The following is a 17,914-nucleotide window of genomic DNA, read 5'->3' as shown; positions in this document are numbered from 1 at the left end:
AAGACTAGTGACCTCGCAGCTTCGCCCGCTTATACTTATTGTTACATTTTAGCCAAATTATATATATATTTTTTTTACATAAATTATGGTACGTGTATTATTTTAATGAATAGTAGAAATACAGTTTATATTACTGCCATAAATCATCTAAATTAGTTTAATATTTTTTGTGTGAAAATGGCAATATCCATCAATCTTCGCGAATTTTCAAATTTATAATATCAGTAAGATTTTCATTTTCTAACTTTTGTATGATTTTTTCTCTTATTATCATTATGTATCTATTTTTTTGTATCCGGCACATAATAAGTTAGACAGACGGAACCTGGGAACCTACACTTCGGCTCTGATTAAGACATTACCGTTCCTCGTTTTTCGCCGACGTCTTGAGACGCCGAACTCAACGCCGCACTTTGCTTCATTACTAGAGCGAAGAAATAACACTAGACCCCTCTGCCTACCCCACTAAACGAGGAATAAACGTGAAGGTACTTATTTATTAATAGAGAATTACTATATAAAGAGACCGTAACAAGAACGTCGTGCAATGTTTAACCAAAGTGGAGAACAATATTTCAATATAAATTGCCTGAGCGGGGATTAAACATACAACCCTCAAGTTTACATCCTTACATTGCCTCACTTCACTATGATGTCCAGTTACGTGAAGTTTATAAAGCAAATTTTCCTCGAAGCTCTAAAAGCTTTAGAGGTATAGGTACTACATAGAATGATAAAGTCTTACGACAGGTCGTAACGATAGTCGTTAATGCTGGGGCGATAGCCGGAAACGACTACGGGACTTCTAAAGCTCGAAGGTCATTTGAAGTTCAATTCTTCAATAATGTTAGCAATGCTGGCTTTGTCACGGCACAGTGGGAGCCGATAGTAACCGCGATGGTTATGGGTTCGCTATTCGAAGAATTATTATATTTAAAAGTAGTGACAGACACAATGATATATTTACTTAATTATTAAATGTTAAGGAAACTTTAAAATTATTATAATTACTTGTACAGTGGAGTGTTTTAACACTATGTTCCTTCTATCCAAAAAAGTCGTGACGCTGCTTTTTTATGAGCGTTGCTTAAAATATTTTATAAATCAGTATAAGCGATTATAACGTTTCCAATAATTTATAAGATTTTTTAAAAAAAAATTATATTATGATAATAGCGCATTAAATTAAGCTATTGTACTAGGAAATCGTATTTAAAAAAAAAACCAACTCCACCAAAGTTTTGCTACTTTTTAACATCTAAGCTTATAGTTATAAAACTAGGCAATACAACTAAAATTGGTATAGCACAAAGAGATTTACTGTTACTGGCCTATAATTTGATTTCACCAATACACGTTCTCAATACAGCTAGATTGTGATACAATCAACAATAGCTGAAATGTCAGTTGGGTATAAAATCAAATGTCCTTGTTACTTCCACTAGGCGCAGAAAAATTTGTCAGCTAATCAGATGGTCGTGGATTCGATTCCCACTCGATGTAAAATATATTTTTGTTATACAAACGGTATGCGGCGTTGAGTTTCGTCAATTAGTTTCAATTAATTCTGTAATGATACGCTATAGTGGATTTAAAATTAAATAATTTTCATATTTTCTGTTTCGCTTGTTCTTTAGAATAATATTGATACTTCTATTTACTTAATTATAATAGTAAACGTTACATACATATAAAGCTCTTCCGTTACTGAGCGCTTAACAGATAACGCGCAGCTAGAAGTGTGCGGTGGTTAACGCTGGAGTTTGGCAATGATCTTTGTATGGGGGAGTACTAAAAAAGAATTTAAATTTACGATGGAACCGACAGATAAAAACTAATGTATATTAGGATATTAACAATTTTAATTATAACAACAATTTAAAATATATAACAACAAAGAAATATTAAAAAAAAGAAGTATGGTATAGTAGCCTAGCTATCTACAACTAGAATTTAGGTCGTTCACAAAGGATTGTCACGTTAGGAATTTTAGAAACAGCAAATAACTGAAATTTCTGTTTTTAGTGTTGATATGAAATGACTTCACAAAAGCTCAAAGGCCACACAATGCTGGACGTATATTAGATAGGGCGGACTTAAATATTATCTAGTAGTAGAAACCGACTATAGTATTAATACGTCGCAAGTAGCAGGTGCTATTATTTTTGTTCAGCACATAAGAAGGTTCCCATTAAGTTCCCATTAACTCCGTTTCCTATATTACCGCATGTATATAACATATATTAAAAAGTATGTTTAAATAATAGTGTAATAAATAGTGCTAACATACTATTTACTTTATATGGAGCTCTAAATTTAGGAATACAAATTTAGTTCCAAGCAATAAATATGACAGAGGAGTTAATTTATTAAGATTTTAATGTGCAGCTTTAATTATAATATTAATTAAATAAGTAAAGTAAATACATTTAGTACTGTTCTGTGAATTATTGGTAGTGTAATTAGGTATTGTTTTACGTTGAATGTTGCAGTTAGGAGCTTTTCGCCGCTAGTTATTCTTATTTCGGTTTAAAAAAAACATTATACAACGCGAGGGATGTCGGTTCGTTTCTCACTCGGGGGACTGAATTATTTGTGTCATTCGTTTCTGGAAACAAGTCATAGAGGTTAAATTGCATTCTGCCATTAAACAACTTATGTCTCGAAATTAGACGAAAAGTGGGAAACAGTGTCATAACACTATGTTCCATCTGCCTGTCCTGCTATATGCGGGATAGAAAGTGAAGCTTAAAATCAGTTTCACGCTGTATCCCGCACACACAAATCTCAAGCTTAAAAAATATTTTAATATTTTCTCTGTAATGCCACGAACTACATATTTCCACATCCTCATTTTAAATATATTCATATAAAATGTAATAACATTTTATTTACTCCCCTGAACCTTTCATAGAAACGAAGGTGGTATAACCGTCATTCATTAACACTACCATCACTAGCATTTAAAAGGCCGTGAACCAAATGTCAGTCACCCTTTGAGAGCGGGATGAAATAACTTTATATGTGACAAGGGAAAATGAAATCTACTTACAAAGTTATAAGTGTGAAAATACATTGATATAATATGAACGTATCAAAAAGACGCTTGTTAACTGTACCAACATGACGTAACGAAGCGCGACAGATAGAAAAAAGAGGAATTCAAGTAAATGCAGACTAAAAATATATGAGAACGTGTTTTTATATTTGTTTTCATACAAATTTTATTCCAATTGTTGAGCAGATAAGGCTGAATGAACTGGTAGTCAGTTCGAATCTCAGTCAAGGGTATGGTATGGTATTAATATTTCATTATTAATTCTTTTCCTGATATGGTTAGTCTAACATTGTACATTATATTACAGATTTTTTTCATAATTTTACTGAATGAAGATCCGATTAGAACCCATAATTTTAAAGTTTTAAAGTTTATTCGAGTATTGTTTATTACAATATTGAAAAGATTTTGATTTACAAAAAGATTTCTTGCAAAGATGAATTTTAAATGAAAATTTTTCTTTTAAAATGTAATGATTTTTATAGAAAAGATTTCGTGTAAAAATTCTTTTAATATATTGCTGTTTAATTTAGACAAAAGGAATACAATCTTTTGTACGCAGAATTACACGAAAAATGAATTTCTATTTCTATTTATTAGTTACTTTAGACTTACTCGAGACTTTTAAGGCTGTTGTGGCGTAGTGGCACAGCGTGTGATTGAAAACGAGACGGTTGTAGGTTCAATTCCAGAGTAGGCAAATTTTAAAGACAATCTATTTTGAGTGGTGGAACTTAAAAAAATCGCGCTTTGTCTTATTACGAGAGCGAGGAAATGGAATAGACTTCCTTCCTTCCACTGAATGCTAATCAAACTCACAACCCTCACGCTTATAATCCTACACTAGGTTCTCTGCAAACCACGTTAATTAGAAAATCCCTATGAAGATAACAAAAATAAACCTTGATCAATGGAATACTCCAAAGCTATTCGGTACACGTCTTGCATGATTGTAGGCGACAGACCACTACAGCGGTGCTCGACTACCAATCGACTTGTAATTTGCGTGCGTTCCACTCCATTGCGGATTGGCGGTGTGAGTTTGACATTTAGTTCTAGTTCATGTATATATGTATGTATGCACGTTAAGCTATATCTCTGCACTATAATTAAATGCTTATTAAAGATGTGTATGTATATATATGTTCCGTAAAAACGGAAAGTGTCCTTAGAACGGACCGGTGCGGTAGTCCCTGAAACTAACGCGTTCAATAACATAGATTCATTCTTCTTTCTTTCTTGACTTCACACTGTATGCAGCACATAGCAGAAGAGATAGAGGTAACCTGGGAATCTGTTGTTAAGACCCGTTCCCAACTTTCCGTCGAATTCTGGTGAGATTGTACCTATGTTGAGTGGCGGAATTCAACGCTGCATTTTACCTCGTTAACAAAGTGAAAAAAGAATTAAATATTTCATTTATTCAAGTAGTAGTTTTTTTTCTCGGCGGTAGGTGTGAAAAAGTGCACACGTTGTCAATTTTGCTCTCTCCGTTTTTAGTGTAATTAATTGATTATAATATAGTTTTAACGATTTAAAAGTGATAAATAAAACAACAATAGTGAATACAACTGTTTATTAATATTTTATTTTGCATTTAATGTCTTTAAGTGCATAAACACAACACACCTGCTGGCTCTTTAATTTAATTTTTCTAACCTCACAAGTATAAGTACATAATACAGTATGGCCAGAGTTGAGGATATCCTGGAAGTCCACAGAAGTATTGCCGAAGCACTTGGCAACAGAATGGCAGACTTTGAAAAACAATTGAACCGCACAGCATCCAACGATAACAGCAAGGTCAGTCTGGATAAACTTACTTGCGAGTTTAAGGAGTTCAAAACCTCCGTATGGGGCATATTCGAGCTTCTTACGTCTTTAATTAATAATTTATCCAGTCAAATTGATGAGATAGACAACTCAAACAGGAGGAATGCTTTACTTTTTGGTGGCATCGAAGAAGCTGAAGGTGAAAACCTGGTTTCCACTATATTAGGCACAATACAGGTATTGATGGGAGTTTCTGACATAAGTGCTTCAGCCATACAATCTTGCCACCGTCTGGGAACCAAATCTGCAAACCGTAACCGGCCCATCTTAGTGCGCTTCAATGACCTCAGGGTCCGGAGTGATATTTGGGGTAACAAGAAAAAACTTAAATCTTCCAATGTAGTACTAAGCGAGTTTCTCACTAAAACTCGCCAATCAATATTTGCAAGAGCACGCAAATCCATTGGAATCAGAAACACTTGGACGCACTATGGCAATGTATATGTGAAGCTTCCAAATAATGAACGCAAGCTTATCTTAACATCTACTGATTTGGAAGAGTGTCTAAAATTATTTCCAAATATTGATTCTTCTGTTTCTCCAATTGGAGGGGCACCCACCCTTCAGAGTAAAGTAAGTCCAAAAGTAAGTCCAGCGGCAAGCGGAGTTCCCATTAAAAAACCTTTTACTCGCCGTAATGTTTTGAAGAAACCTTAATTTGTTTTCTTACATTTTTGTTTTTTAACCATTTATTTATAAATTTATAAATCTATCTTACATCCCTCTTCGAAAATTATTGTATTTTTTTTTTTTCAATCAGTTATATCTACATTATTGTTACTTATTTTCATTCAGTTATTGCTACATTTGGTAATATTTACAATTTATATGTTTAGGAATTTCTTAGTCTTTTATAGTTTGCTTGCATTATATTGAATCTCATATATATATCTTAATTTGTGTATATTATTACTATCTATTTTTTTAAAAAAAGTTAAAAACTAAACTTTAAAATTTCATTTTATTATTATTTTGTTTTCTTTGTTTTTTTTCACTAATTAAGATCAAATAAAGTGTATTATTATTTCTGTTCATTTGAATTTTACACAAATGATTTAACTTTTAACGTTTCATTAACTATATTTATTAAATTATAACAAAATTGTAGTAAATTTTAAATTCTATCTGTAAACTGTAATACTCTCATTTTGTATTGTTGTTCTCAAATATTTTATTTTATGAATTTTTCACCTTTATTTCACCATAAGGTATATTATTCTTACTTTAGAAATTCTTATTCTCTTGTAATTCTTATTTTATAAACGTTGTTTTTCATTTATTTATTTTGTTTACAAATACAATCAGTCTTGTATGTAATGGCCCTGTCAGTGTCAACTGTCACTTGTAAGATTATTTTGTTGCATTTTCGTGACACAGACAGTAGTTTTATTGTTAATTTATTGTTGTTTTAATGCAAGTGGGATGTATATTTAACTTTTAATCTGAACTTTATAATTGTGCCTTTAAAACATTTTTATATTGAGCCATCAGGTCATGTGTGATTATTATTATTTTTTTTTATTCGTTATTTTATTGTTTGTGTTTTGCATTTAATCTACTTTAAACTTAATATTTAATAATTCTGTATATTTATTTCATTTTTTTTTTATTTTTATATTATATATATTGTTTTATTGTTATATATATTATTTACTATATATTTTATTTACTATATATTTGTTATGGATTCTAGCATTGATTCATTCCATTCCGCTCTCAGTGGTGATGAGGAGTCATCTAAGTCTTCTTTTTGCAGTTTAGATGATCCCTGTTTAACACTTGATAAATTTTTATCTCAAGAATTTTCACCTCTACATAAGAATTTTAACATTTGCCATATTAATGCACAAAGCATTCCTAGTCATTTTTCAGATTTTTTTACCACCTTTAACCAACCCAACATTCATGCTGTATTAATTTCTGAATCTTGGTTAAAGCCTTCATTACAATCCACCTGTTTTTCCGTTCCGGGTTATGTATTAATAAGAAATGATCGCCTTGGTAGGGTCGGCGGCGGGGTTGCCATATATCTGAAAAGCCACATTTCCTATAAAACAATTTGCCACTCCACTTCCTCAATTGATTCCTCTTCTACGCCTGACAGTTTTGAATATTTATTTATCGAAATAAATGTGGGTGTAAAGCTTGCCCTTGGGGTAGTTTATTGTCCACCCAACAAAAACTATTTTAATAACCTGGAAGTTGTACTCGAAGATCTCTTAGCCAACTATTCTCACGTTACGATAATGGGCGACTTTAATACGTGTCTACTACGAGATGATTATCGAGCGAAAAAATTAAATTCAATATTAATGTCTCTTAATTTACGCGTGTTACTCCTTAATCCAACTCACCATACCAACTATGCTGATACACTTTTAGACTTAATAATTACGTCAAACTCTAATATCGTCTCTAAATATGGGCAGTTCCCCGCATCAGGTTTTTCTCTACACGATCTTATTTATGTGTCTTTAATATTAAAGCCACCCAAGTCAAAGCCAATAACCTTACTACTTAGAAATTTTAAAAACTTGAATATTGAGAAGCTCAGGAGTGATGCACTGAACATTGACTGGTTGCAGGTTGAAGCGTTACAATCAATTGATGAAAAGGTCAACTGGCTGAACTCTAATATTATCGCTTTGTTTGACAAGCACGCACCTCGCCGACTGGTTAAAATCAAAAACCAGTCTACGTTGTGGTTCAACGATGACTTTCGCAAAGCCAGGGCTAAGAGAGATAAGGCTTTCTCAAGATATAAAAAGGATCGAACTGACCTCAACTGGTCAATTTATAAGGCTGCAAGAAATCGGTGTAATCAGATGTGTAGAAAATTAAAACGCCAATATATCTTTAATAAAATACGTGATTCTTCTCCCGAAGCGACATTAAATTTCTTAAAGTCCTTCGGTATTGGCAAACTTTCAATCTCCCCAATTAATTCCGACTGCAATTTAAATAACCTAAATAAACATTTTTCTACATCTTGTCCCCTAGATCTTAATATTAAAACCTGTACTCTTTCTGAAATTCGTAGTTTGCCGAAACTTGATTTCCCTGCTTTTACCTTTTCTTCTATCAGTAATAATGATACTAAGAAAACTATTCGAGCCCTCTCCACTAATGCAGTTGGTTCGGATGATATCAGTCGCATTATGATTACTTCAATTGTTGAGATCCTTATCCCTGTAATAACTCATATTGTTAATTTTTCTCTATCCACCAGTCAGTTTCCCGAGAGGTGGCGAAAGGCATTTATTCTCCCACTTCCAAAAATATCAAATCCCACGCTACCATCTCATTTTCGTCCCATTTCAATTCTTCCTTTCCTTTCCAAAATTTTAGAATCCACTGTTCACCAACAGATTTCCACCCATTTCTCAAAATGTGACTTTTTAAATCCACTGCAGTCCGGTTTTAGAACTGGACACAGCACTACTACTGCTTTGTTGAGAGTTACTGAAGACATTAGATCTGCTATGGAAAACAGGCAATTAACAGTGCTTATTTTAATTGATTTTAGTAACGCATTCAATGCAGTAGATCATGAGCTTCTTATTGCACTGTTATGCAATGCTAATGTATCCGGTACGGCTTTAGAGTGGTTTTCCTCATATCTTCGGGGACGTCAGCAGTCGGTTCGTGTTGGCCAGACTATTTCTGATTGGCATGATGTGACAGCTGGTGTTCCTCAAGGCGGTATTCTATCTCCCCTTCTTTTTTCAATATTTATTAACTCCATTACTTCCATTATAACTTCTCGATACCATCTTTACGCCGATGATTTGCAGCTTTATGTGCACACTAGCGTAGAAAATATTGTTGGAGCTATAAACTCTTTAAATGCTAACCTCCGACATATTTCAGTTTGGTCTTCCAAATACGGCATTAATGTTAACCCTGACAAATGTCAGGCCATAATTATCGGCAGTTCGAGACAATTGGCTAAATTTGAAAAACATAAGTTGCCTAACCTAACGTATAATGGCACGATCATAAATTTTACTAACACCGTGAAAGACCTAGGTGTAATTATTGATGACAAGCTAACTTGGAGCAATTACGTTGCCGATATATCGCGTAAGATCTACGCCTCTTTGCACTCAATGATGCGCCTAAAGAATTTTTTACCTGTGCAAACGAAAATACAGTTGGTCAATACCTTGCTGCTTCCTATTATTGATTACGGTGATGCTTGCTGTTTGGATATGAATAAAGATCTCTTAAACAAGCTCGAACGGATACTGAACACCTGCATACGCTTCATTTATAACCTGCGCAAGTATGACCGTGTATCATCTTCTAGGAGGCAGCTTGGCTGGCTTTCGATAGCCGATCGCAGAAAATGTAGGGTCCTTTCTATAATTTATTCCATCCTTTCTGATCCCAATTTCCCTACCTATCTGTCTTCCGACTTTTCCTACCTTTCCTCTTTGCATGATAAATCCTTACGTTCCCAATCAAACCTTTTACTGTCAACACCTCATCATTCTTCTGGGTACATGTCTAACTCTTTTGCAGTCGCAGGAGTTCGACTCTGGAATGAATTGCCCGAGCCTATTCGGAGAGCTCCCTCTCGTAAAATATTCAAACGCCGGGTAAAAGAATCCTTTTTTAATAAACATGTAATTATATAATTTTTTTTTTATTTATTTATAAATTACTATTATTCATTTAAATGTATATAATGGTTTGTTGTATATTTATGTAGCTATTTTTTTTTTATATAGTGTATATATATATATATATATATATATATATATATATTTATGTTTGTGTATATATATATATAATATTTTATTGGTTTGTATATATTATATTGTATTTATTATATATATCTGTATGTATTTTCAAAATTGATATTTTATTTTTAATTTTTTCTTTTTTTTTTTTGCACGCCTACACTTTTTGTTCTCCCACATGACAGGTTGGCTGGTAGAAAATGCTTGTTAGCGTTAAGCCCGCCTTTTGTACATTTTTTTTTTATCTTTTTTGTGCAATAAAGAATATAAATAAATAATCGAACCCACAACTTGTCGCGCTTGTTCCTCTGTGCTACCAGTACTGGCCTAAACTAGTTTATAATAAATAAACATCTATTTGCGGTTTATTCAAAGAGCATGGTGAAACAGAATTTCGGTTGTACAGTCGATTATCCAAAACCATGCGGTCATCTGCATTACGATCACGTATAGCATGATTGCGGCGGACGGACCGCCCGAAGAGCGAGACCCAAAACTTGGCGTCTGATCAACTTGAAATTTTAGTTGTCAATAGTCCTGGAGACTAGTACCTATAGTAGGAAATCTGGAGAATTTCAAACTTTGGATGACACGTCGATGTAAGCTTTTTTTTTAATAAAGATTCATCCTTCTCCATATTACGGAGTGGGCAGAGTGAATTTAGTGTTAAGGCACTACGTTCTCCACGCGTCGACAAAAAATTAAGACATTGTGTTTTCGTTTAACTTCATACTGTATCACGCATATAGTAGGCTATGTTGAGTTTATTCTATGATGAAATTATGAAATTCTGAAAAAATGAGTGGAAGTTTTGGAATAGATAAATATTTCATTTATGTATACAGTAGCTGAGGGTAATTTTAGTAATTAAGTTTATCTCTGTTTATCTCTGCGTGCAAAGATTTTTATTTGCGATTTGAAATATTTATTTCCTAATTTGAAGCAAATATATTAGAGCTCAGATAATCTATTAACTCGGTTGATTTTGTGCCTGATTCAAAATTGTGGCAATGTTACTTATAATAATATATTGAGGTCAGTCGTGGCGCATTGGTGGCAGGGGCAGTAGTGTGATTTTTACAGAGACAGGTCGAGGGTTCGATTCCCACTTAAGGAAATGAAATGTTTAATATTTTCATTTCTAGCAGAAGTCGTCAGAAAATTATAGTTAACTATGTGTTAATAAAATTATGAATGCATATTTACTGAATCTGTCGTTGTATACAGTTGAACAGTATTCCATTAAGATACTTGTAGTTAGTTGTGATTTTGATCCTCAGTAAGAAAAATAATATTCTTTTTAATTTCCCCATTCCGAGAAAGCGTTGCAATTAGCTTAATTACTAGTCACGCAATAATAATTATGCTGAAAAGTAGATGATAACACATCTAATAATAATAATGTAATAATTAGCGATCCACTTATGATATATGAAATGAACCAAAATACAATTTATATAAAATCTTTACATAAATTGTAGCTCATGTATTACTCTCATATAATGAACTACTAAAGTATACCTAAATTCGTTCAGTACTTTTTGAGTAAAACAAACCACCGTCCTTACGATCTTTCATATTTGTAATATTTCTAGGATTATTAGGACTTACCAGCTTGAGTCCTCATATCTCGAGACAAGATGGCCCCATGAGTATTATGGGCACGGCAGCGGTACACAGTGCTGTGGATATCCTGTCGATACTGCATTGAAGCGAACGGGAGGAAGACCAGCGTACCGTTGTCCAAGACTTGTCTGTAAAAATAATAATCATTAGGAATGTATTATTATACTTTGAATGTAGTAAAATTAGAACTAGAATTAGGAGCGACGTAGAACGACGGTAACTTGTAGCTTCTCTTCCTACTCTGGAAAGAACAATGGGCTGCGTTAACTTCCACCAATTAATGAGCAATATATTGAAAAGACGGAAAATGGGAGAAGGAGTGTCTTCACCACTAAGTAGGGAACCTATCTTGGTATGTGAGTGTGTGAAAATTGTGTGTTGAGTGGCGGTGCTTGCGGACTGCAGAAGCATTTAAAATTAGGGGTGCAGGTTCAAATCCCACTAAGTCCAAATATTTATGCTAAAAACTAGAAAAATCTGCTGGCGAAAATTATTTAATTGTTTGAGTTTTTACTTTAAACTTTATCTAAATAACTATATCTAATTATATCTAAATAAATAAACAAATTTTAACGACGAAATAACTAAACGAAACGAAACGAGGCGAATAATAATTTTGAAATACAAAATTAAGCTTCATTTAGCAACTAAGCTGTAGTCCAATTTCTTTTTAGCTTACATTGAGAATGTTTATTCCAAATATATTACCAAAGGCATAAAAAGGAACTGCACACAAAAGTTAGTCAATATTATTTTTATACAGTCATAAAGTAGATCGAAGAGCTTTTTTATAAGCTTCCTGTATCGTAATAAAGTAATAATAAGGTTTGCAAAATTGCTGATACTTTTTAGGTGATTGGAACCTTGAAGGCTTAGGGGAGATGTCTGCTATTATGATTTTATGGACATATTGAATTTGGCCAAAAAATGTGGGTAGAAGGATAAATGGTGGGCCGAAACTGAACCTAGTGTCAAAACACTGTTCATTTTCTTCCCAAATCCGATATTGCGTGTAAAGTGGCGGCAGTTGTAAAAGTAGTAGCCAAGTCAAATTTAGAGATTCAATTTTATGGCGACTGAACACAGCTAGGCACCCACATAGATTCTTCCATTCTTTTGTCGGCGAAGTCGAGAACGGCGCATTACTTAATATTTTACTACGCTCTCATTTCACATTTGTTTTTTTATGGTATATCATTACTTTGTTTTATCATCTTCACACTGTATCTCGCATGTAGCAAGACTATTGAGGAAGAGAAGAACTTACTGTTAAGACATTCTATTCTCCAATTTTTGACGAATTTTCGAGGCATTGCGTGTTGAACGTTGGCGGATTGTGTGTTGGCGGAACCCAACGTCGCGCTCTAAGCGCTACGACGTGTCTTAATAATTGTCAAGTGACTGTCTAAAAAAATTCTTTATTTATATATCTAGTGAGCCAAGTGCACCACGAGAGGGTAAATTAAAAAACAAAATAATACACATTAACTATAAACATGTATTCTGTAAGATAATTTATTCTTTTTCACAAAATCAAATAGACACAGCAATCACAAAAAACACCAACCCAATTAAATAAGCAAAAAACAAAATAAACATATCGCCTTTTACCCGAGACTAATTTAAAATCAATTTCAATCAGAAAAATTACGCTCTAATACTCTTCATTTCCTTTGACTGTCTACTGTAATCGTTTTATGTAAATTGCTTCCTCAATCGCGCTCGATGTTTCTGATAATAAATACACGATGGTAGAACTGTTAATTTAAAAATAAAATAAAAAAGCAGCTTCACGTTCTTCCTCGCTAGAGTTAGGACATTGCGTTTCCCATTTTGTTGTAGGTTTTTTTTTAGGTATTCAGTATCGAGTGATAGAACTCAACACGTTTCATCTTGCGGCAACACGCAATTCCCCCAGAAAACGGTGGAAAGTGGAGAACACAAGTATCTTAATGGGAATGGAGTGAAGAAGTTCCCAGGTTCTCTTTGCCTATGTTCGGGCAAAAAATTAACTATCAAACACAAAGAGAACTTTACAATTCAAGCCATTCATTCGTTCTTGAGGTTAGGGCATTGATTTTTAGATTATATTAAGCTTTATTCTTTCATTCATTCATTTGATATCCAAGTTATAAAAAATATTTAGACAAGTAATAAGATGGTAAAAATTTTATTACTGGATTTAAACGACGACCAAGTCAAGCTAAATAAAACCGATTAAAGTATATGTAAATATTAAAAATAAATATAAGATAACACACTGAAATTGTATGTCTAACTAATTATATGTCTACTAACTTCAAACAATACATAGCTTCTGCATACTGTTCATAGTCTAATCTAACAATTAAGCAGAATCCTTAGGGATTTGGAGAATATTACTATTGATACAATGACAGCTACATCGGTATTCCATATGTTAATAATCATGTAGGCTATGTCCAATATTTAGACCTAGACAACAAATATTTGTGGAGTATTTAGAACGGTACTATAGCAGGATGGGAATCTTAGAGTTTCAATTTCACCGCCAATTTGGAAACATTGCGTTTTGGGTGGCGGAATTCAACGCCGCGTAATAAATTTTTTCCGATTTCTACATCGCAACAATTTGAACCTTCTACCCATCCATAAGCAACATAACTCACACAGTGCCCTAGAAACTCAGAAATACAACTTAAACTAAAAAAGACAACTGGTCCTACTCAACAAAAGTCGTATCCCAAGTTGCCTCTACGTAGATCCCTTAAATATGCACCAGGTTAAAATATTCTCCAGCATTCGGCATTCCGAGCGCCAATTACAGGGATCCCGGGGGTCTTTTTGCTACAACAGGCTCTGTTAATTTCATGCCATCCTTTTTTTAAGTCGCGCAGGAAATGGAAGTCGAAGAGCCACGATTACTCTTTTAATAGATGATTATGGTATTTTTTCTTGTTTTGGGCTAGGGATTCATACGATTTTAGATTCAACTCTTGAGATAACTTGATTATCAGGTTATTGGTCTAGAATAATGATATTATTTGACTAATGTTGAACTTGATTGAAATTAAGCTGGAGATAGATAAATATATCACTACACTACCTGGAATGACGTACAAGACACATGGAGGAAAAGACAAAACTATTTGATTTTTTAAGTTTTTACCTACACAGATTAAAAGTCGGACATTTTTCCTTGGTGCTAGAGCGAAGAAATGAAAATATGGATAAATAATAATTCAATCCCTCGAGTGAGGATCAAACCCACAATAATCGCGTTACAGTCACACCCTTGTGCCCTTGTGCCATGACAGTGTTCACCGATCTATATATTAGTAATGTAATACTAACAATAAAAAAAAATTGCAAAATCGGTTCACCCAGTCAAAAGTTATGAGGTAACAAACATAAAAAAAAACAGTCTAATTGATAATCTCCTTTTCTTACAGAAGTCGGTTAAAAAACGTTGCAATAGGCATTTAAAAATATTGGCGATATGTATTACGTAATTGGCTAGAATGCCTGGACAGTAAACAAGAGGTGCGGGTTCTCGGCCCGATTTACTCAAATTTTTAAACATTTCTAATTCTACGATCGATGGAACAAAAGAAAAGACTATCCAAAGTTCAGTTAAACATTCTAATTTCACTACAACGGCGTATAATTTCTAAACTTATTATTTTCTAACGACGCCCCCATTCCGTTGTACTATTCCTATTATTCCAATATAATAACTATTTTTCTCCCATTCTATATATATATAAAACTATATATATATATAATATATATATAAAACAATTTGTAAGAAAAATTGATTGGTAAATGAAGATCTCACAGTTCCCAAGAGTATGTTAAGCCCGCACACGACAATTACGAGATTCTATTAAGATTTTGAATAGGTATAGTACTTTTGTGGGGACGGAGCTTATTGAAAAGAGGATTAAGCTTTTTTTCTTCTTTAATAATTTTCCTTGAGGTTTCTTGTTTAATTTTTTGATAATTTTACCTTTTTTTATAGAAAAATTAAATAATAAAACCATAAAACATTAGAATGTCTAAGTTACACTATTGTTTTTTCTTTTATATATAAGAGACGGGTTTTGTAAAAAAATTATGTAAAAAAACCTTATAGATTCTTTACAACTGTCTTTCTGCTTATATAATGTAACAGACTCATTAATATTTTGGTAAACCTCCCTTATCTAAAGGGGTACTAACACTTGTAATACATCATTTGATTATTTAAGTCCACAGTTTTAGAGATATTGCATGTTAGTGGCAGAGTTAAACGCAGCAAATTGTTTAATCTGACCACGTCATGTATTTTAAAAATTATTTTCCTAATTAAATTATATTAGGTTTAGTCAGACCTGAGAAGTAATTGAAAAGTCAACAACTCTGTGTATGTGACTATAGAAACAAATGGCATGGGTTCATTTAACTGTAACATCTCAAATTTAATGAGTTTCTCTCATTTAAACTCTGTTACTTATATTTAAAAATATAATTGTTTCCTTGGTGAAAAACCAAGATAAAGATAAAATAAAGAAAAGATAGATGTAATCATTATACTTATTTTCTAACTCACAAAGAATAGAAGAGACATAAAAATAAACAAAATACCCAGTTTTCATAAAAAAAAAACTTTTCTTAAAATACTTTAAAACCAGCACTAGTTTTGCTCGTTAAAATCCTTTACGTATGAACACTGTTGCCAGTACATTTCGACGTTTGCACGTGTATTTTTTTTTGTATTTTTTTGTAATTTTTTACATGACGTTTTGAAATCCTTTAGCTACGGTCTCGTTAATTAGCGCACGTTTAAAAAACTGAAATACGAAATATGTACATATATGAATGTACATATGCATATATTTTAAGAGGCCAGAGGATATTTTAAGAGGCCGTCGTCGTTGCGCAGTAGCACAAACGTTTAGCTGTAAACAGTCATGTGTTAGGTTTATAGGTTATAGGTTTAATTCCCACTTGAGGGAATGAAGAATTCAGAATTCGGCGGAAAATTACCAACGGATTTGTTTTAATGGAAACAGAGTGTCTTAACACTAGGGTCCCAGGTTCCCTCTGCCTACCACGCTATATGCAGGATACAGCTTGAAGCTCAAAAAACATAAGAACACTACGGCGCCATGACAGTCACGGTTTCAACTATGAAAAATCCTTCCTGCAAGGATATTTTAAATGTTGTATAAAGTTATTCATCTTACTTTGTTTTAACCCATGCATGTGTTCTATATTATAACTTGAAACATGACGCACTACGTGATAAATTTTATATAGAAAACCTCTTGAAAAATTCAGCTTTGCAAACTGTTTAGATTCCATTTTCGTGCAACATAGCTTCCCTTTACATATCAAATAATAAAATTATAAAACAAAATGCGATCATAGCGTACTGGGATAATATGTGACTGTAAACGCCGTGGTCGCAGGTTCAATCTTCCCTTGGAAAAAAAAATTCTAGTCGCATAGTGAACACAATGTCTTGAAAATAGAAAAGTGGACAGTAGAGAAAAGGTGTGCACGCCGCGGGTCTCTGCTCGCTTCTCACTTTAATTTAGGCTCGCTTCGCTCGGTGTAATGATAGACAATATTCAAATTCCAAGACACTTCCGTTTCCTACTTTTCGCCGAATCCTGGTAGCATTGCGTGTTGAGTGGAGGAAATCAACACCTTAATGATATTTTTTTAGGGTGCTGTACTTCAAAAGAAAAAATACCATTTTTTGGGATCACTTCGTTATCTGTCTATCCGTCTGCCAACACTGTATATCTGGAGATCGTGAGGAGGTATCTTATTAGAAATTAATATCAATTTTTTCAGGTCTATGGTCCATTAGAGCACAAAAGCATCAAGCTTCTATGTAAACGCAATCAAAAGATACGAACGCTTCTGTATTGTTTTTGTTGGGTTTTGTATGAAACTTTCCACATAATCAAAACCTATAGAGTACCTCGCGTGGACAATTATATTTGTAGTTAGTTTCATACAAAATGCAATGCATAAGCCCTCAAATTTAAGTTTATCAATTTTTAAAAGTTATACTTTCCAGAAAATTGGTACGGAACTCTTCGTGGACTAGTCCGATTTGCACTTGACCGGTTTTTTTATATAATAGAAAGTTAAAAAGGTAAGTGATTTTTTTGGAAACCAAATCTTATTTCGAAAATCTTTCACCTAAACATTTTTAATAAATGTACTGTGAGATTTCCTTTGGGAGATACGTTATGTTGCCTACTCAGCGTCGTCATATTATATATGAGATATGTTTTGATCGAATCTTTATTCTACTGGTATGAGGTTTCTTGTGGGTTTATCATATGTAATAAGTGGGTCATGGTGGTACATTGGGATAGGGTCTGGTGGTAAACAAAGGTTATAGGTTTGATTCTCTCTAAGGAGAATGAATATATATTATATTAAATTATTTCTATTTTCCCGTTGTAGTATACAAAGGGTGGCGTTGATTTCCGCCATTCAACATACAATGTCTCGAATATTGGAACAGAGTGTCTTAACTTTAGCTTCTTTCTGTTACCATGTCATGCAGGAAAAGGCTTGTATCTTTAAATTTAGTTTATAAGTATAGTGGTGTGTTATACACATGCTATATTAGTTCTTATCATAATATGAACTAATATAAGTGTGTAAA

The 17,914-nt window shown here is 33.2% G+C and overlaps 1 protein-coding gene across 2 annotated transcripts in view; it reads right to left on the bottom strand.

Annotated features, from left to right (window-relative positions):
• LOC146535366 (cell adhesion molecule Dscam1-like) overlaps nucleotides 1-17,914 on the bottom strand; it is a 131,619-nt gene that overhangs the window by 64,980 nt on the left and 48,725 nt on the right. For both annotated transcript variants that reach the window (XR_014878309.1, XM_085190966.1), the window contains exon 4: nucleotides 11,248-11,390. Coding sequence is in view for 1 of the 2 variants with exons in the window: in XM_085190966.1 (XP_085047092.1) it covers nucleotides 11,248-11,390 (143 nt within the window). In the remaining variant the exon portion in view is untranslated. The remainder of the gene's footprint in view (nucleotides 1-11,247; nucleotides 11,391-17,914) is intronic.

Source organism: Heliconius melpomene, chromosome 10 (genome assembly GCF_056956725.1).
Source record: "Heliconius melpomene rosina isolate 202511_hmr_F chromosome 10, ASM5695672v1, whole genome shotgun sequence".
Lineage (NCBI taxonomy): Eukaryota > Metazoa > Arthropoda > Insecta > Lepidoptera > Nymphalidae > Heliconius > Heliconius melpomene.
The sequence above is the reverse complement of the archived record's forward strand: the minus strand, read 5'-3'. Positions and strand labels throughout refer to the sequence as shown.